This window comes from Fukomys damarensis, unplaced genomic scaffold (genome assembly GCF_012274545.1).
Source record: "Fukomys damarensis isolate Sample0158 unplaced genomic scaffold, DMR_v1.0_HiC HiC_scaffold_39, whole genome shotgun sequence".
NCBI lineage: Eukaryota > Metazoa > Chordata > Mammalia > Rodentia > Bathyergidae > Fukomys > Fukomys damarensis.
Genome location: NW_022900951.1, coordinates 83,941,071 through 83,962,005, shown reverse-complemented (window position 1 = coordinate 83,962,005; position 20,935 = coordinate 83,941,071). Strand labels below are relative to the sequence as shown.

General features: G+C 41.7%; 1 protein-coding gene across 1 annotated transcript in view; it reads right to left on the bottom strand.

The window, feature by feature from the left end:
- Positions 1 to 17,405, bottom strand: part of LOC104853721 (ribose-phosphate pyrophosphokinase 1) — a 24,018-nt gene extending 6,613 nt beyond the window's left edge. The window contains exons 1-5 of the mRNA XM_010611853.3: positions 17,128 to 17,405; positions 6,553 to 6,736; positions 4,544 to 4,642; positions 3,426 to 3,550; positions 226 to 399 (exon numbers count right to left, since the gene is read on the bottom strand). Of these exons, the coding sequence (XP_010610155.1) occupies positions 226 to 399; positions 3,426 to 3,550; positions 4,544 to 4,642; positions 6,553 to 6,736; positions 17,128 to 17,249 (704 nt within the window). The 5' untranslated portion in view covers positions 17,250 to 17,405. The remainder of the gene's footprint in view (positions 1 to 225; positions 400 to 3,425; positions 3,551 to 4,543; positions 4,643 to 6,552; positions 6,737 to 17,127) is intronic.
- Positions 17,406 to 20,935: the final 3,530 nt, after the last annotated feature.

Sequence of the window (20,935 nt, the reverse complement as noted above, 5' to 3'; positions counted from 1 at the left end):
AAAAAAAAAAAAAAAAAAAAAACTGGAGGAAGAACTCAGAGAACTTGAAAAAAGAACATTTATCAATTTATATTTAGGATAATTCAAACCTAGGGTGATGAAAATCTCCCGACTTATTCCTAATAAGCTACTTGTTCCTTCAACTCAGTTACAAAAAGGAATCAGTAAGCTGGTGGCATTTGATAGTAGTTTTCCTGTTTTTACTTTTAACTACTGATCACTCACTTGTCAGCTGCATGGCAGATTGTGCCGCAAGTGTCAGCCATGTCGTCCACAAGAATAGCCACTCTGTCCTTCACATCTCCCACTAGCACCATGCGGTCCACTTCATTGGCCTTCTTTCGTTCTTTGTGAATCAAGGCGAAGTCTACATTCAACCGGTCTGCGATGGAGGTAACTCTGCAAAATAGAGGGCGTTCAAAGTTAAACACGTGTATGTGACTTCTTAGGGGCTGGCGGTGTTTGCTTAGTGGTAAAGGGCGAGTTCCTAGGTTCCATCCCCAGCACTAACCAAAAAGAAGGTGGAGGTATTCCTTGAAACCGAACAGTTCCCAGGGCTGGATGAAAGCAACTATCACTGATGTTTCAAAGGCAAACCTCACAAAATGGGTTTAATGGACTAATGCCTCTATAGTCCAGTGGTTTAGGAATGCATTACTCAAACTTAGATAACCATTCATTCTGGGAAGGGGACTGACAGATACCGTCACCAGTCCTGGGACACAGTATAACGCCAAGGCACATTAACAGAATGGCAGTAGAAGGGAACAGAGAAAACGTCATTGACTGCTGTAGGGGATACACAGATGGTTCTAAAGTCCATTGAACACCGTGATTGGGGATGTAGTGAGGTGAACTAGGTGAAACTGAAGCTGGCAGGGGAGGAGCAGTGCTCAGCCTGTTCATTACCCTCTGTGATGGTGGCAAAATATCCACCAACAGTCAGTGTCAACTGTACCTGGACACCAGGCTTGAGAGTTCCTTTTATGAATGCTAGAAAGTAAGTTATAACAATTAACAGCCCGAAGTACCTCCAAATCCAAACAGATTTTTTTCCCTTATTACAACATAACACAGGGCCGGCGATTTAGCTCAGTGGTTCCACTGCCGCCTCACCAGCACAAGGTCCCAAGTTTGTTACTCGGTACCAAAAAAAAAATAAATAAAATTGAAAAAACCCAAAACAAGCACAAGCACACATTGATCAAATTATAGTATTATGTCCTATTTTCCTTGACTATAGCCACATGTCTGAACTTTTGCTGGATAGGGGAGAACTTGTGACTGTACAGTAAGGCTTGAACTCTAGGCAATGTTCATAATTTAATTTAAACAAATTACACTCCACTCTCTATTACTATTGCTTAGGACGTCAACATTAATGATAACTAATTTGCTTGGGATGATTACTTAGCCAGTGCATATGCATAATTAATCCTAGTGTCCCAAACCATCTATGCTGGCCATTATACTGACTAGGAAAACATAAAGGGGGTAGATAACGGAGGCCACACTGAGTCACCTCAACCTCTGCTGAGAAAGAAGTGATAGCACTCCCTTGGAAAATACTCCATCACTCTTAAACGTACTATTAAAATTAATTTTAAAAATACCCCACCACTAGCCGGGCGTGGTGGTGCACACCTGCAATCCCAGCACTGGGGAGGCTGAGACAGGAGGATCGCTGTGAGTTCCAGACCAGCCTGGGCTACATAGTGAGTTCCAGGTCAGTGTCAACTACACCCTGTCTCAAAAAACAACAAACAACCGCCCCCCCCAAAAAAGACCCTGCCACTATAGCCAATTTTAATAAAGAAAATTATCAAAAGTAGTAATTCATCTGCTGAAGTTAGGTTTCCTATACCCAACGAAAATCCTGCTTCATTATTTCAAATGTGACCATTCATTTCCTTTTAAGTACACTAGCAAGATGTGAAGATCATGCCTAAGGAGATGGTATGACAACTTCCAACTGGGGCAGTTTCATGCTGTATCTAATACTGCAGATGGTAACCAGTGAAGACATGGGACTCATCAAGCCATACTTCTTTCTGGCTGGATAACAAAACTCCAAGTTCTCAGTTTATCACTTCCTTGAAGTTATGAAATAAACAGGCTGTTGTGAAACAGTCATCGAAGATCTGAATGGCTTTTAGACAGTCCTGAATTAGCTTTTCCTAATCATCTGTTTTCTAGCTCTTCATTCTATTTCCACAATAAGAATGTGTCATACTGTTGAATGCTTTACTAACAACTAATCCACTAAGAAAATCAAGGGCTCTTGCTCTATGCTGTACCATGTGAGCTATAAAGCACTATAAATGGCAATTATTTTGCTTAAAATTTTAAAGTCTTGGTTTTAAATAAAAACACCACACTATTTTCCTTCCTGCTTAATACTTTGATTCCAAGGATCAAAATGATCTAACCAACAGCACTATAAAAGGTATGCCAAAGTTTGCTCATCCACTAATATGGGGTCTAACAGCAGTTGCCATTCATTGGAAAATCAAATTTGCTACCCTTCCCAATAAGTTTATAGCAATTTTCTACCCTTCCCAATAAGTTTGTATCAATGTTAGCTTTGTAATGCCAAGTTACTAATGTTACTGTCCTGGCTTGTATCTAGATGTCTCCCCAAAGCCTCATGGGGTAATATGTGAGGAGTTTCAACACAGGCTGGATTAGGATGTATGATGCTGGGATTAAAGGGGTGGATAAGGGAAGCCCCACCACAGGGACCAGCTCCATCAACAGGTTTGTAGCCTGGGTGGAAGATAAAGGGAAAGAGGGAAGGAAGACTGGCTGCTGCTTACTGCTCCTGCTTGCTGCTTCACTGTCTTCTGCCTGCTTGGCCATGGATTATTATTTCTCCTGTGATTCCCTCCTGCCATGACACCTGGCCTTGGAGTCAGCCAACCTTGGACTGAAACCTCTATGGACTCTGAGCTGAAATAAACCTTTCCTCCTTTAACTTTTGGTGTCAGGTATTTTGTCTCACTATCCAAAAGTAAGACAGTTACTGTACTTACAGTTAAGCTCACATGACTATTTAGGGCTACTTTTTTCTTGTCTACTTCGTAGTAATTCAGGCCACTAAAAGTAAACTGTATACAACCCACATCTCACCCACGGGTACAGCCATGCCAAAGTACTTAAAAGCTGACACTTGAATACAACAGCATCACCTTGTGATAAAATTGCTGAAAGATTTTCTCAGTACATTTGGAACAATACTAATTTCAACTAGAAAGAAGGGACAAAAAAAAATCAAAGGAAAAATAGAAGCAAAGCTTTTGTACATAAGGAAGGGAGATGGGAAAAAAAGCAGCAAGATATATTATGTACAGCTACAAATTGCCTATGATTAATGTTATCATTACGTGTATCTAAACTGTACCAATAAAAAAAAATTACCAACGTACCTCTTGGCCCCACCAGCATCAGGTGAGACAATTGTGCAGTTCCTCCACTCAGAGATATTCTCCCTAATCCACTTCAGGACAGCTGGCTCTGCATACAAATTGTCCACTGGGATATCAAAAAAGCCCTAGAGAAAGAAGCCGGGTCAGTCTTGCTTTATTTTTCTTCTCCTCCATTTATAAATGACTAACAAAAAAAAATTAGTAGCTTGTGCGGGGAATACCTTACTACAACCTTCAAAGTAATGGAGAGAAGGCATGGGAAATTATAAACTGAACTCCTCAAATTTTGGCTGAGGGGATCGGCATCCAGGTTCAGCAAAACCATCCCTGTCACCCCACAACAGACCTTAAGAATTGAGTAAGCCCTTATGAATAGCTAAATTCAGCCAAGACCAAAAGAACTGCCCAGCCAATGTTCAGACTCAGTAGTTACTACTGCTTTATGTCATTCAATGTTGAGCTGGTTTTTAGGTGCTATGGTATATACACTGAGTAAAGCTATTTATAATACATGACCACACAGAATATAGTAGTCAGGAATCATGTGTTCTAATTCTAGTTTTCTCAATTGAGTTATTACATTCCTATAAATTGGGTATTACCTTGTCGTATATACTTCATTATATTGCCATAAAATTCAAGCGATAATGATTACGAAAGGATCTTCAAGCAGTATAAAATAAACGTGTTCCACTCCCCAATAGGTTACAATGTCTACGGTTCTAAATTTAAGACTGAATGTTTAAGGGGAACAGTAATCATGACAATAAAGCTCACGTTTATTGAACACATGTCACAGGTCAGGAATTATTATGAGTATCTTTTTTTACACTCAAAATAATGAAAAAGCATGTCTAGAAAAATAACTTGCCCAAGGTTAATAAAAAGCTAGTAAGTTTACGCACCAGTATTCAAACTAGGTCTGATCTGAAAGCCCACGATCTTCCCATAACCTAACCCCCTAAATGACAGATCGTGCACAATGCTTTACAACTGTACTTAAGATGAATTATCTCTAAATGTTGTCAATGACTCGTGGCTCCTCCGCAGCCTTCACCTTCACCAGTCCTCTCCTCCCCACTTTCTAACCCATTACTGTATTTAACTTCTACTGATACCTGAATTTGAGAAGCATGTAGATCCATGGTGATGATATGGTCTGCACCTGCTACAGACAGCATATTTGCAACGAGTTTGGCTGAGATTGGAGCTCGACTCTAAATGGAAGGGAAGAAAAAAGAAAAATCAAAAAGCCAATTTGAAAACGATTCATTTCCCCAAGCAGATACGTATGCACGTATGTATGTATGTGTGTGTATACATATGTATTTATTGGTACTGGAAACTGAACTCAAGCTTTGCACTTGTGAGGCAGGTGTGGTGCCAGAGCAAAATCCCTACCCCCCCAATATTTATTAATTATTTATCTCACTATGTAGCTCAGATTAGCCTCGAACTTCTGATCAACCCTGCCTCAGCCTCTCAAGTGCTAGGATTACAGATGTGTTCCATGACTTTAATGTAAATCTTTACAGCCTATTCAAGTGCGTCCAACATTCCATTATTATTCAAATCAGCAGACTCAAAATATCTTTTAAATAACTGTGTTAAAATTACTTAGCATATACACATACCTGTATAATGTTTCAAAATTTAATGCAGCAAGATGTAAACTTTTTTAATCACCTACAAGTTAACTTTCCAGCAACCTCAACTCCCTTAAATAAAAGGCCAACAGGCCTGTTGCACAATAAGATAGTAAAGTCTTTGCTATAATATGATGTGCTAAGTTGAAGTAAAAATATTGACCTTTCTCTCCATGTAAACAATGGGCATTGATTACAATTGAATTGCAGCCAGGTGTGGTGGTGCAAACCCTTTAATCCTAGCTGCTCAGGAGCTTGAGATAGGATGATTCAATTTCAAGGCCAGCCTGGGCAACTCAATGAGACTGTCTCAAATAAAAAAATTGAAGGGCTGGGGATGTAGCTCAGTGCTCTCTGGGTCCAATCCATAGCACTGGAAAAACAAAAACTGGACATAGTGCTGTACACCTGTAACCGAGCACCCTGGGAGGCTGAGGTAGAGAAAAGTGAGGCTGGGCAACTCAGTGACTTATTAAGACTGTCTCAAAATTTAAAAAAGGGGGAGCACTGGGGATGTAGTTCAGTTACCCTCCCCCTCTATAACACAAAATCTAAAACCTTAAAATATAAAATTAGAAACGTTTTAAAAATGAAATTACAACAGCCAGGAATTTGGCTCAGTGGTGCTACACGTGCCTGGCAAGTGTAAGGTCCTGAGTTTGATTCCCAGTAGTAGGAAGGAAAAAAAAAAGAAATTACAATATACTTGTAAAGTTTGAATTACAAGCTTTTCCTCAATATACCATATAAAATACGTATAACCAAGTACCCATATAATAGACTTCAAATTTTATGAAGGCGTCACAACCAAGACCCCAATCTTAGGGTACCTTGAGAAGATCTACTGTAGGGTTTTTTGAGGGAGGGGGTGTACAAGGTTTTTTTTTTCAGTACTGGGGATTGAACCCAGGGCCACCACACTGAGCTATATTCCCCAGCCCTTTTCTTTATATTTTATCGAGACAGGGTCTTGCTAGGTTCTTCAGGCAGGCTGGACTCAAAGTTGCAATTCTCCTGTCTCAGCCTCCCAGACTGCTGGGATTACAGCCACGTGCCACCACATCTGGCTTGTGTTTGTTTTTTGAGATAGGGTCTTGCCAGATTGCCCGTGCTACTCTTGAACTCCTGGGCTCAGGCAGTAGTCCCCAGCCTCCTGAGTAGCTGGAACCCCATCTACTGAGTTGCACACCAATACAACTGACTAGAGGATCTACTGTATTTTAAATATATTCTCCACAGGACTGGGGCTTAGACGTACTGAGCTAACTGAAGTTACATATGTATGACTTGAATAAAATAACAGAACACAAATGCGTTTTTATACAAACTAATTATGTCTACTGTTTTGAAGATAGGGCAACACCTAAGGAAGTCTGATTTGTAAAATACCCCATATTTATGTATCTGATAGTTAAGGAACTTCTTGTGACTCTCGGAGCAATACTCCTATTTTCCCTGCTGAAAAAAGATTCTGCTCCTACCTTATCCTTCTTATCCTGCCGGGCATATGGGAAGCACGGGATGACTGCGGTGACCCTGCTGGCTGAGGCAATCTTGCAGGCATTAATCATGATCAAAAGCTCCATTAGATTGTCGTTGATTTCACCACAACCGCTCTGGACAATGTAAACATCTTCCCCACGCACACTTTCACCAATTTCCACACTAAAATGGAGAAAGATAACATAAAAAACAAGTTTTTAAAGTAAGGTCTAATAAGCATAGCTTCCCCACCCCCACAACCACGCTGTGGTTGGGTTACAACTGTAATGTAGACATTGATTCCCTTAGACTTTGAGAGATCCCGTGAAGGACCAGATGAGAAGCAGCTTCCTGGCTCAGATTATTCCCAGTGTACTATACAAATATGAGTATCTACAAGTGAAATCACATGAAAAAATTGGTTAACTTGAGCCTAAAGGATTCACAAATAATTGGACCATAATTTCAGGATGTGGCCAGATGGTGTAAACACAAATTAAGCACCGCCTGTGACTGTCACATAATCCATACATAACAAAAGTAGTAGAAATACCAGGAATTAATCGCCACTGCTTTATAATGATACTTTCTGGAAAAGACAGTATTACTTCTGCCCCACTGGCAATTCACGTTAAATGCTTATATGCTAGTCATAGTGCTAGGGACACAATAGTAAATAAAACAGATGTGGTCCTTGACTTTCTCTTGTGCTAACTGAACTCTGATCGAATCATTAAGTTTTGTTTAATAAAATCTCCATAGTACTCCAATTATGGAGGGGGCTATGTTTTACCATAAAAAAATTCCACACCCATGATTGGGTCCCCACCAAGAAAAACTTAAAAAAAAAAAAGCCAGGGGCTAAAGATGTAGCTCAGTGTTAGAATGCCCTTGGGTTTAATCTGTAATAGTGATCCCCGAAAGATCATATCCTCAACCAGTCCTCTAGGTGAATTGAGGGAGTGTGGGTGTGAGGGTGGGGGTTACGTGTGTAATCCCAGCACTCAGGAGGCTGAGGCAGGAGGAACGCTGTGAGTTCGAGACCAGCCTGGGCTACACAGTGAGTTCCAGGGCAGTATCAACTAGATAGTGAGACCCTGTCTCAAAAAACCAAAACAACAACAAAAAAAACAAGCTCAGAATGGTTAATATTGTCTACTGAGGGAAGAGAATGAGGAAAAACAAGGACCAAGATACATCATGTAAAGGTACAAGTTCCCAATGATGAATGTAAATGTATTTATTGCATACCTAAAATGTACCAATAAAAGAATTTAAGAGCCAGGGATTTAGCTCAGTGGTTCTGCTGCCTGCCTTGCAAGCGCAGGGTCCGAGTTCAATCCCTGGGACCAAAAAAAAAAAAAAAAATTAAGAGAAAAAAAGATGTCTGCTGAACACCAGCTCAAATCAAAAGGAAATTACATAAAAGATACATGCTGGGGATTTAGCTCCATGGTGCTGTTCCCACCTTAGACGTACAAGGTCCTGAATTCAATCCCATGTATCGAAAAAAACCCCACAATTTTATTACGATTTCACTGATATCTTCTGTGTAGCTTCAGAAGCTCTTATGTCTATTTTTTTTTTCAGTATCAGGAACTGAACTCAGTCAGGCAGGTTTGTGCTTGCCACGCAGGCACTGTGCCACCGAGCCAAATCCTCGGCATTCCTACGTCTATTATATCACTTTTACCCAAAGCGCTCGCTCCCTAAACTAAACTTCAAGAGTTTTAAAAATAAATTTCTATCACAATCCGCAAAGGTAATTCTGAACCTCATTTCTATAAGCACCCACACTCTGCTCCGGAGTACATCCTATATCCTTCTCATGCCTCTTTTAAAAGGTATCAGGCTTATACAACAAAAAAAACCCAATACTCTTGAATTAAAAATTTCAAAAAAGCTGATAGAGTCATTTGTTCCTTTCTAGTCTAAGTAGCTACTGAAAAAAATCTCAGTTTTAAAAAGAATATAGGAAGCTGGGAGTGGTGGCGCAAGCCTGTAATTCCAGCACTTGGGATGTTGTGAGTTCGAGACCAACCTGGGTTACACAGTGAGTTCTAGAGCAGTCTGAACTACATAGTGAGACCCTGTCTCAACCTGCCCCCCGAAAAGGAAAAAGAATATACGGGGCCGAGGATTTAGCTCAGTGGTGTTGCCTCCTGACTTGCAAGCACAAGTCCCTGGGTTTGATGCCCAGTACCCACCCCCCTAAAAAAGAATATTGCTAGTTTATATTGTTTCCTTTATTTCTATTTTATTGTTGTTTGGGGAGAGGCAGGTTTGTTTAAATTGTAATGCAAGAAAAATAAAAGCAAATGGAGGCTAGTGGTATAGTCTCAGTGGTACAATGTGAGCTTAGCATGCACAAGGCCCTGGGTCTGATCCTCAGCACCACACACATACACACAAAAGAAAACAAAATAAGAGAAACCAATTTAAAATAGGAAAAACGAGGGCCAGGGATTTAGCTCAGAGGTTCCGCCACCTGCCTATCAAGCCCAAGGACCCAAGTTTGATCCTCGGTATCCCCCCCTCAAAAAAACCCCAAAAAAATAACATAGGAAAAATGAGACTCCTTCCTGGCAGCCATTACAAAGAAATTTAGGATTGTATAGTATGGATCCTTATGCTACAAATACATAATTGTTGAAGTGAATAATCTAAGTTCCTACCTTAAGAAGCCAGACAAATTAGACGAACAAGCCAAAAAAAAGAAAATATTAAGAGCTGAAATAAATAAAACTGAAAATAGAGAAATAGAAAAAAGTCAATGAAACAAAACGATGGCTCTTGGTGGGGGGGAAGCAGGAATCGATAAAATTGATAAATCTCCAGGAAGACTAATAATGACAATTTCCTTGGAGAATTCTACCAAACATTTTGCAAAATCTTTTCCAGAAAACACATGAGGGAACATTTTCCACCTCATTTTATAAGACCAGTATTACCAAAACCAGAGAGATATAAAACCTAAAGGCAATAATAAAATGAATACTGAGAGGAAGGAGAAAAGTAGACGTGGTTATCACATAAAATAAAAGGGCTGGGGGGCTCAGTGGTTCCGCCGCTGCCTGCCTCTCAAGTGGAAGGTCCTGAGTTGGATCCCTGGCACCAAAAATAAAGAGAAAAAAAGTGGGGAGCTGGGGAATATAGCTCATTGTAGAAAGCCCTGGATTTAATCTCCAGTACCAAAACTGGAAAAAAAAAATACCACAATAACAAAAAGCCGGTCATGAAAGTAGTATTAAAAAAATAAGACACTTCTGTGGTCAAAGACACAACAACCTACTTCAGCTGTGTAATTTCTTAAGAAGCTATGTAAGACTGAGGGAACTTGGAGAGCTCCAATTCTAACTCATTTCAAAATATTTTCTCCTTAGCTTGTCATCCATTAGCTACACTTTCTTCATTTTTTCAGTAGACCTATTCTACTCTATATCCTCTGTATACTGAATGCTTTCTACAGTTTCCTCACTCATCTTTCAGGTTTCCAATAAAAATACATTCTCTAGCTATCTTATCAAATGTGATGTCTAGAGAGCCTTTAAGATTAAAAGTGATGGCCGGGCAGGTGGCGCACGCCTGTAATCCTAGCACTCGGGAGGCTGAGGCAGGAGGATTGCTGTGAGTTGAGACCAGCCTGGGCTAAAAATAGAGTTCTAGGTCAGTGTCTCGACTACATAGTGAGACCCTGTCTCAAAAAACAAAAAGGGGGGGACCACCTCTATTTTATACTGATCATAATCAGTGTTGAAATTATAGGATTTTGATCTACCAGAATATATTAAAAAATTTCTTGAAAATTCAAATGGACACAAAGAAATCAAATGGATAGGACTAACACCTCCTGGAGGTGACCAAGTTCTGTAAGTTACTCCCTGTGGCAAAGAAACAGTGATTGTTCAAAGGGATTCCTTAGATCTTCCTTACTATAAACTTTGAGAAATCCCTGGCTAAGAAATGCTCCTTTGTTTTATGGTACACAACTTGGGTTTTGACCAAGTACTTCCAATAACTGAACAACTTTGAAGCTCAGAAAATTCTAAACCTCCCCATATTGTGTTGTTGTTATGTTGGGGATCAAACACAGGGCCTTGTGCTTGCCAGACAGGCATTGGAACCACTGAGCTAAATCCCTGCCCCCCCCACATTCTTCTATGCTACACTTCATCATCTTGACCACGATCTCCACAAGCAGAGTGATTTCCAATAAGGTCTCTCTGCCCTCTACGTTCTGGTAGCAGAGGCCTATGTTTCTGTTAAGAACACAGAATTATCACCTGGACTCCAGGTATTCGATGGCCAGTGTCAGCTTCTCTGATTAGGACTTAACATTCCAATCCAAGACAGTAAAAGGAATAGGCTTAATAACCATCTCTTCCTCTGTGCTTTTAATGATTCACTATTTTCAAATAAGCCCAGGAAACATTCCTAGACCATGGTGAAGCCTACATAAATTCCGCAGGTGTTAGTCAATATAAAAAATGCCCACAAAGTAGCTATATTGTACATTTAAAGCATTACTCAGTATCACAATTGAAGGATAGAACCCATGAAATTCCTAAATTTTTTACCTGGAAGTCTATGCAAGTTTCATGAAAATAAAATAAGAGGTAGGCATGGTGGAATGTGCCTGTAATCCAAGCTACCTGGGAGGCTCAAGCAAATTGATAGTTTGAGGGGAGCTTGGCCTACACAGCAAGAGTCTGGCACACAGGCAGGCTGAGGGTGTATCTCAGTGGTAGAAGATCCTGGGTACATCCTCAACACTGATAAAGATGGCGCAAGTAAACTGGGCTACTGCTTTGATTTACTGGACATAATTCTAATTTCACTTTGACAAAGCCTTAAAAACCCATGATTGGCTGGGGATTTAGCTCAGTGGTTCCACTGCCTGCCTTGCAAGCACAAGGACCAGGAATTCAATCCCTCATATCAAAAAACAAACAAAACCCATGATCAGACCAGGAATGTAACTCAGTGGTTCTGCTGCCTGCCTTGCAAGCACAGGTCTTGGAGTTCAAGCACAGGTCTCGGAGTTCAATCCCAGGTACCAAACATAACAAAACAAAACACCCATGAGTTACACCGAGATTATACAGAATAATCAATAAACAGTTCAATGGATCCTCTAAAAATCTCCTGTATGGTGGCACACACCTATAACCCCAGCATTCTAGGAGGCTGAGGCAGGAGGATTCCAAATTCTAGCCCAGGCCGTCAACCTAACAAGATCCTGTCTCAAAATAAAAACAAAGGGCTAAGAATGTAGCTCAATGCTAAGGTGCTGGATTCAACTCCCAATGTCATAGACAGATGATAGATAGATAGAATTAACATTATTTATATGGTCTCCTCTCACTTTTTTTTTAGACAGGGTGTCACTAGGTAGTTGAGACTGACCTGGAACTCACTATGGAGCCCAGGCTGGTCTAGAACTCACAGCGATCCTCCTGCCTCAGCCTCCCAAGTGCTGGGATTACCGGTGTGCGCCACCACACCCGGCTGGTCTCCTCTCAATCTTAAGAGATAAATAGCTATGGCACTAACTGATGGAAGAACAGTTCACCAGCTGTGCCCTAAACCTATTTGCTACTGAGACTATTAGCTAGAAAGACCTAGCTCAGCAATTCAGAAGGCAGTACTCCTGTATTTTCCCCCGGGGTTGATGGAGTGTTCCCTAACATTAGTTTCCCCGCTCAGTCAACGCAAAATAACAAAATGAACAGCATACCAGCATACCAGCATAAATTTAAAAGCATAGTAATATCTAGATTCGTATCTAGAGTTAATCTCTGAAACTCAGTTCCCTCTTTTGTAAAACCAGAATAGAAAGGGCACTGTTGAGAGGATTAAATAGTTTATTCAAGGTGTAGCTTAGAAACCAGCACTTAAGCATTTGCGATACAATGAATATGTATTTTTGTGATACTGGGGATTGAACCCAGGACCTTCATAATGAACATTCCCAGCCCCACCTTTTTAAAAATTTTAAAACAAGATCTTGTTAAATCCTTAAATTGTCCAGGTGAGGCTCAAACCTGTGACTCCTGTCTCAGCCTCCCGGGAGTACTGGAATTATAGACACACACCACTCCGCCTGGCTACATTAAATATTTTTAACACTCATTGCTGCATAGTGGTAATCCAAGCTCCTTGGAAGGCTGAGGCAGAACTGGGTTCAAGGCCAACCTGGGCAATTTATGCAGAACCTGCTTCAAAATTAAATTGCTCTAAACCAGGCGTGGTGATGCACACCTGTAATCCCTGCACTTGGGAGGCTGACGCAGGAGGATTACTGTGAGTTCAAGACCAGCCTGGGCTACATAGTGAGTTCCAGGTCAGTCTCAACTACATAGTGGGACCCAGCCTCAAAAAAAAAACCCTAAATATATAAAACAAAATAAAAAAATAAAAATTCTACATACCCCAATTACAATCAGTGAAAATGAAAATGTAATTAAAAACTTACCAACAAAGAAAAACCCAGGTCTGATGGCCTCACTGCTGAATTCTACAAGACATTTATAGAGGAACTATTGCCACTACTCTTTAAACTTTTCAATGAAATTGAAAGGAAAGCAATACTTCCTAACTGATTCCAAGACCAGGGAAAGGACCCAACCAAAGTTGAACTACAGGTCAATCTCCCAAATGAACGAACACAGATGCAAAAATCTTCAACAAGATACTGACAAACAGAATACAGAGGGTCCTCAAGAAGATCACACACCCAGACCAAGTTGGACTTATCCCAGGGATGCAAGGATGGTGCAACATACATAAGTCAATTAATGTAATACACTATATAGTCAAGGACAAAAACCATATGATCATCTCAATAAATGCAGAAAAAGCATTGACAAAAATCCAACATCCACTCATGACAAAAACCCTAAAGAAAATTGGAGTAGATGGTCTTTATCTCAACCTGATCAAGGCTATCTATGAAAAGCCAACAGCCAACATCATACTAAATGGTCAAAAACTGAAATCCATCACACTAAAATCAGGAACAAGACAAGGATGTCCACTCTCACCACTCCTGTTCAATATAGTTCTGGAAACAGCCACAGCAATTAGATAAGAGAAATAAATGAAAGATAGGAAAGGAAGAAGTTAAACTGTCATTATTTGCTGATGATGATACTCTGCACAGAAGACTCAAAAAATTCTGCCAAAAGACTTCTAGACTTTATTGACAGATTCAGTAGAGTAGCTGGATACAAGGTCAACACTCAAAAATCAATAGCTTTCTTGTACTCAAATAACAGACTCACTGAGAAATTAGGGAAACAATTCCTTTCACAATAACAACCAAAAAATGAAATATGTAGGTATCAATCTAACAAAGGAAGCAAAAAACCTCTACTCTGAAAACTACAGCACTGTGAAAAAATAAGATCGAAGAGGATATAACAAAATGGAAAGACATCCCTTGCTCCAGTACAGTAAAAATAGCCATACTGGCAAAACTGCTATATAGATTTAATGCAGTCCTGATTGAAATCCCAACAGTGTATTACAGAAAACTAGACAAAACAATCCAAAAATTCATTTGGAATCAGAAGAGGCCTAGACAGATATGGCTCGGGTATCACAAGTCTCCAACTTGAAACTATACTACAAAGCCCCTGTGATAAAAAAACAACATGGTAGCCAGGTGTGGTGGCACACACCTATAATCCCAGCATTCAGGAGGCTGAGGCAGGAGGATGGCTGAGACCAACATGGGCTACAATAGTGAGTTCCAGTTCAGTCTCAACTACATAGTGAGACCCTGTCTCAAACAAAACAAAACAAAACAAAACAAAAATGGTACTGGCAAAGAAACAGACCTGAGGATCGATGGAATAGATTAGAAGATGCAGAAACAACTCCAGACATACTCAGCTACCTCATCTTTGACAAAGGAGCCAACAATCCTCACTGGAGGAAAGATAGCCTCTTTCATAAATGGTTTTAGAAATACTGGATTTCAACCTGCTAAAGATTAAAACTACACCCACATCTTTCACCATGCACTAAATTAAAATTGAAGTGGGTTAAAGATCTAAAAATTAAAACAGAAACAATAAACTTGTGGGAAGATAAGTTAGGTAGAACTCTTGAAGACATTGGCACAGAAAAACTTTCAATAAAACCTCAATAGCACCGGAACTAGCACAAAGAATCAATAACTGGGATCTCATAAAAAGCTTCTGCACTTCAAGAGAAAGCAGCAAAAGAGCTAAGAGATAATCTACAATGTAGGAAAAAAATTTTACTAGCTGTTCCTCAGACAAAGGACTACTATCTAGAATAAAGAACTTTTAAAAATCAGGCTCCCCTCAAATTTAAAGACCCATTTCAAAAATGGACATCTGAAATGAAGACATTTCTCATAGTAAAAGCAGCAAATAAATATATGATAAAATGTCCAACATCGCTGGTCATCCGAGATGCAGATGAAAACTACACTGCAATGCCACCTCACCCCACAAAGAATGGCTGCTATCAAGAACTCACACAATAACACATGTTGGTGGGGTTGTGGGGAGAAAGGAACCCTTCTCCATTGGTGGGAGTGCAGACTGGTGCAACTGCTATGGAAATCAATATGGAGATACCTCAAAGAGCTGGGACTAGAGGTTCCATTTGACGTAGCCATCCCTCTGCTGGGTTACTTCCCAAAAGAATAAAATTAATCAGCCGGGCGTGGTGGCACACGCCTGTAATCCCAGCACTCAGGAGATTGAGAGGCAGGAGGATCACTGTGAGTTAAGACCAGCCTGGGCTACATAATGAGTTCCAGGGCAGTCTGAACTACATAGTGAGACCCTATCTCAAAAAAATAAAAAAAAAGGCTGGGTGTGGTGGCACATGCCTGTAATCCCAGCACTGGGGAAGCTGAGGCAGGAGGATCACTGAGTTTGAGACTAGCCTGGGCCACATGATGAGTTCCAGGGCAGTATGAACTACATAGTGAAACCCTGTCTCAAAAAAACAAAAAAGAGCCAGAGATTTAGCTCAGTGGTTCTGCCTCCCGCAAGTGCAAGGATCGAGTTCGATCCCCGAAAAAAACAAAAACAAATAGAGAGAGAGAGAGAGAGAGAGAGAAGCAAGAAAGCAAAACATGTTTAAAATACAAAGTTTGAAGTAATCTTAATTTTGCTGATCATTGGGTGAAAACCAGCCCTACCAGATGACTATGCTTATGGGCAATTCTCTGACTGGAATGACAACAAAAGCACTTATCAGGACCAGAAGCTCCCGCATTCATTTAGCTGGAAGAGAAACTGATAGGAGAGAGAGAGAGAAGCAAGAAAGCAAAACATGTTTAAAATACAAAGTTTGAAGTAATCTTAATTTTGCTGATCATTGGGTGAAAACCAGCCCTACCAGATGACTATGCTTATGGGCAATTCTCTGACTGGAATGACAACAAAAGCACTTATCAGGACCAGAAGCTCCCGCATTCATTTAGCTGGAAGAGAAACTGATAGAAGTAGGTAATCGAGTTATTTATCTAACATGGTCTAATGGTGCCTGTGGAGGGTGGAAGTGGGGAAGTTTTACTGGCAAGGCAATGAAAACAATTCAAATTGTAATGTAGTTTTATTCTGCCTCAGCCTTGCCAGTGCTGGGGTGTGCCTCCACATTGGGCTTGAAAAATAAATATTTTTAAAGGACTGAGGATGTAGTTTAATGTGAAAAGACCCTGGGTTCAACCCACAGTATGGGGAAAACATTTTAATACTCAGGTACAAAACTGTCCTTACCCTCACCCACACACATAAACATATACACACACAACAGTGATGGTAGGCTGTTACTGAAAAATATTCTGATGTGTTATCCATACCACTAGCTGCACTGAGGCAAGTCAAAGATTTCGTTCCAGAGCTCAAGTTCCCTAAGATTTCGGGGATGAATGACTCAAACTGGGTGTCGCCGATCCCAAGTTAATATATCACTTTATCCAATCAACTAGATTTAATGGAAAAATGGCTCCGATTGCTCGGTAGACGACTCTGATGATGTGAAAAGCCAACGCCTGCCAATCTAAGGGAAGTTGTCAAGCAGTATTTTCGCGCTCTTAATACATATCAGTTTCTCTTAAAACCAAACGGGACCAATAGCATTTCGAACTAAAAAACTGCTCTTAGACTTTTAGAAAGTCCAGGAGGGCTCCGATGCACGACGCACAAGAGCCCGAGAGCTGGAGCTATCCAGTCCAGCCCAGTGGCTCCACTGCGAAAAGACAAAGCCACGTGTCCGCAGGGCTGAGGCTAAGCATCCGTCCCCTCCCACCGCTATGGGCAGCCGCTATCCCCGCACCGGGTCTCCATCCTCACCTTCAAGCCGAGCAGCTTCTCCGGATGCTCCATCTTGATTCCACCCCACCACATGGTGAGAATAAGCCTGACCCTCCCGAGAGACGCAAAATAACGGAAAGAGCCCAAGGGGCGCTCTCCTCAGAGCTGCCCTTCCCCCTCCAGTTCCGCGGAACTCCCGCGGAGACCACAGCCCACAGGCCCCCAACCGCCCGGCCAGGTGAGCTCCGCTCAGAATCCCAACTTCGCCCTTACCACGTCTCCTGGTTGCTAAATTTCTTAGTCACCACCTTGCCCAGCTCCAGGCCTAAGCGATCAGCGATCTTCTGGGATAAATCCTGGTGGGAGCTGCCGCTGAAGATTTTGATATTCGGCATCTTGGGCAACTACCCTAGGCTCTTCGCTAGGCGACTACTGCTGCTGTGGAGACGGGAACCGAAGGAGCGGTCGACCCAGACACTTGTACCAAGCGCTTCGCGTTGCTACTCCGCCATCTTACATTCCCGCCTGGCACGCCGCTCTAAATTACTTAGCGCCCGAAGGCGGGATCAGCGGTAAGGCCACACCCCCACCGCCTTCGATTTGCTGAGCTAGGGAGGGGGCGGAGTCTTGACTGAGCGTCACCTCCCTGCAGTTCTTTCGGATATTGGCTGGAGCTTACGAACTGGAAGGAGAGGAAGAAATAGCCCCGCCTCCTGGTAGCTGGCGGCGGCGCGGGAGCGGGTTGGTGGTGCTGTTCCTGGAGTGGAGACTTTTGCCGGCTGGCATGAGGATGTGGGCGCCGGGTTTTGGGTGCCGGGCAGGGCGAGCTCTTTCCTCCAAATGCAGAATCAGCCGAGCTTCCTTTTTTTTGTTTTTCTTCTTCAGCGAAAATAAAAAGACTGGCTCTGCTTTATCGTTTCCTTTTTAAAAAATCTGGATGGCAGCTGCGAGAACGTGCAGGTTTCCGAACAAGATTTTTACTTCTTTATAAGGATGAGGCAGAATTGAAGCATTTTTCACGTCACAGAGACACTCAGAACGTTAGCGCATCCAAAGAGATTCTTAACTCTTCATATTGCACGGTGCTGTCTTTTCCTGGAAGACAAATTCCAGGGGGAAAGTGACAGAAGGCAGGCTACCTGAGGCATTCACAGACACAACACGGAAATGTTGTGTTTTGTTTTTAATGCTGAGACCAAGTATGTTCAAACAAAGGAAAGAGTGGATTTTCCAAAATGTCCGGGCAGTAAAGGTCTGATTTATCTAACCCATGGAAAGGAAAGAAAATATAGTATACTATGGGACTCCAGAAAGAGCCCCATAGAAAACAGAAAACCTAGTGTTTTGTTTTTTGCTGTCTCGCTGTGTAATTCATACTGGCCTGGAACTCACTACGTATCCCAGGCTGGCCTTGGATTCATAATGAGCCTCCTGCCTCAGCCTCACAATGAAAACCTAACTTTTAAAACTATCTGCCTGCCTCATGTGAGCTTCAGTGGCATCCCATGTGTTGCAAAAGTTGCTTTATTTTGTTTTTGTTTTGTTTTGTTTTTGGAGACAGGGTCTCACTTTGCAGTCGAGACTGACCTGGAACTCACTATGTAGCACAGGCTGGTCTCGAACTCACAGCGATCCTCCTGCCTCAGCCTCCCGAGTGCTTGGATTACAGGCGTGCACCACCAAGCCCAGCTAAGAGTGACTAATAGGGCTGGGGATTTAGCTCAGTGGTGCTGCCACCTTTAATTTATTTTTTTTCAAATGACTATATTGTGGGGCATGGTAGAGCACACCTGTAATCCCAGTATTTGGGAGACTGAGGCAGGAGAATAGCTTTAAATTCGAGGCCAGCCTGGGATATACAGACCCTGTCTCAAAAGAAAAGAAAAAAGAAAAAGAGGGCTGGGGATTTAGCTCCGTGGTTCTGCCGCCTTCCTCACAAATGCAAGGTTCTGAGTTTAATCCCCAATACCAAAAAAAAAAAAAGTGACTATATGGCCTGGGGATGCAATTCAATGTTGAAACATTTGCTTCATATTGTTTTGTTCAGTGGTTCCAGGGATTTTGTTCAGTGGAATTTAGGGCCTTTATGTTGAACCACAATCCCAATCCTTTTTTATTTTTTTAATTTTGAGACAGCATCTTGCTGAATTACTAAACTGCCCAGCCTTGGTTCAGATTTGGAATCCTCCTACCTCAGCCTTCCAGAGTACTGGGATTATCAAAAATAAAAATCTGGGAGGCTGAGCCAGGAGGATTTCAAATTTGAGTCCAGCCTGGGCAATTTAGTGACTTAGGGATTGGGGTTATAACTCAAGGCCAAAACCCTGGCTTCAATCCCCAGTACGAGAGAAAAGAAAAGGGGTTGGGCTTCCAAAATCATCTAATCTACTAATCTACTTACATAGGGTGAATCTGAGATCCAGAGAAGGGCAGCGAGTAGGCAGAAAACATTCAAAGCCTCTGTCTTTGTCTCTCTCTCACATATGTGGTATTGTAAATTGAAGCCATGGGCACCGTACCCCTAAGCTATATCCTAAGATAGTCTTGCTAAATTTTCCAAGCTGAGCTCAAACTGGCTATGCTCCTGCCTCAGCTTCATAGAGTTCTGGGATTACAGGTGTGAAATTCTGCACAGCTTTTCCCCCATTTATTTTAAACAGCATACTTTGTCTTACTGCCATTTTCAGCAGTGTCCACGGATGACTTCTGACCTTTTGTCATACTCTCACACGCTCAGAACTGTGATTTAGGCCCATGTGTACATGTAACAAAAGGAAATGGAAAAGGAAGTAAACTGCAAGGCAGACAAATCATGAAATATTAACAAATATTTTACTACATCCGAGGCAGTGTGCTAGACATTGAGGGGATTACACAGTTTACCCCTGAGGGAGGGATTTATTCATTGGGTATTTATTGAACACTTCTTACAGGAATTTAAAATACAGCAGTAGCCTGATGTGGTGGTACACATCTGTAATCCCAGTAGTCTGGGAGGTTGAGGCAGGAAGATTGCCAGCTTGAGCCCAGCCCGGGCAATTTAGCAATTTAGCTATTAGTAGGACCCTGTGTCAAAATAAAAAATGAAAAAGCTGGGGGTGTGGAGCTCAGTGCATAGGCCCTGGGTTCAACCCCAGCACTGCTAAATAAATAAAAAAGTAATTTTTAAAAGAAAGTAAACAATCATGAGGCTGGGCGTGGTGGCGCACGCCTGTAATCCCAGCACTCGGGAGGCTGAGGCAGGAGGATCACTGTGAGTTTGAGATCAGCCTGGGCTACATAGTGAGTTCTAGGTCAGTCTCAACTACAGTGAGACCCTGTCTCAAAAACCAAAAAAAAAAAAAAAAGAAAAGAAAAAGAAAGTAAACAACCAAAAATCTCTATATTTACAGAGAGCACATCTCAATCAATGAACATGTAAAGAAAGAAAATACAAGCCGGGCATGGTGGCACACACATATAACCCCAGCACTTGGGAGGCTGGGGCAGGAGGATTGATGGGAGATGGAAGCCAGCCTGGGCTGCAAAGTGAGTTCAAGGTCAGTCTGAACTGCATAGCAAGGCCCTGGCTCAAAAGAAGAGACATTTTGATATGTGCTGTAGAGAAACTGAGGCAAGGCTATGGGCTACTGTGCTAGGGAGTCAGAGGAGTGAGTACAGTTCTGATATGGTGATCAGAGAAGGCCTTGCCTGAGAAGGTATTTGAGCAAAGCCCTGAAGGAGATAAAGAGCCATGTGGATGTCTGAGACAAGCAGAGGGACTGTACTGCGCAGACTCCAAGGCAGGAGGACCGACTTGACTGAGCACAGTAGGGAGAACTAGGAAAGTGAAGTCAGAGAGGTAAGAGTGCCTGGGGAGAAGGCGTGGATCAGGCAAGACCTTGTAGGCTATTTTAGGAATTTGGTTTTACTGAGCAAGGATTTTCTGACTTCCCTTTCATTTTTATTTTGAGACAGGGTCTTTTTTTTTTAATTCTTAAATCTTTTCTGACCTCTCTTTTTTTTTATTTTTTCCTCATTGAGTTTATTGGTACATTTTAGGTGTACAGTACAGTTACACTCATTGTTGGGATCTTGTACC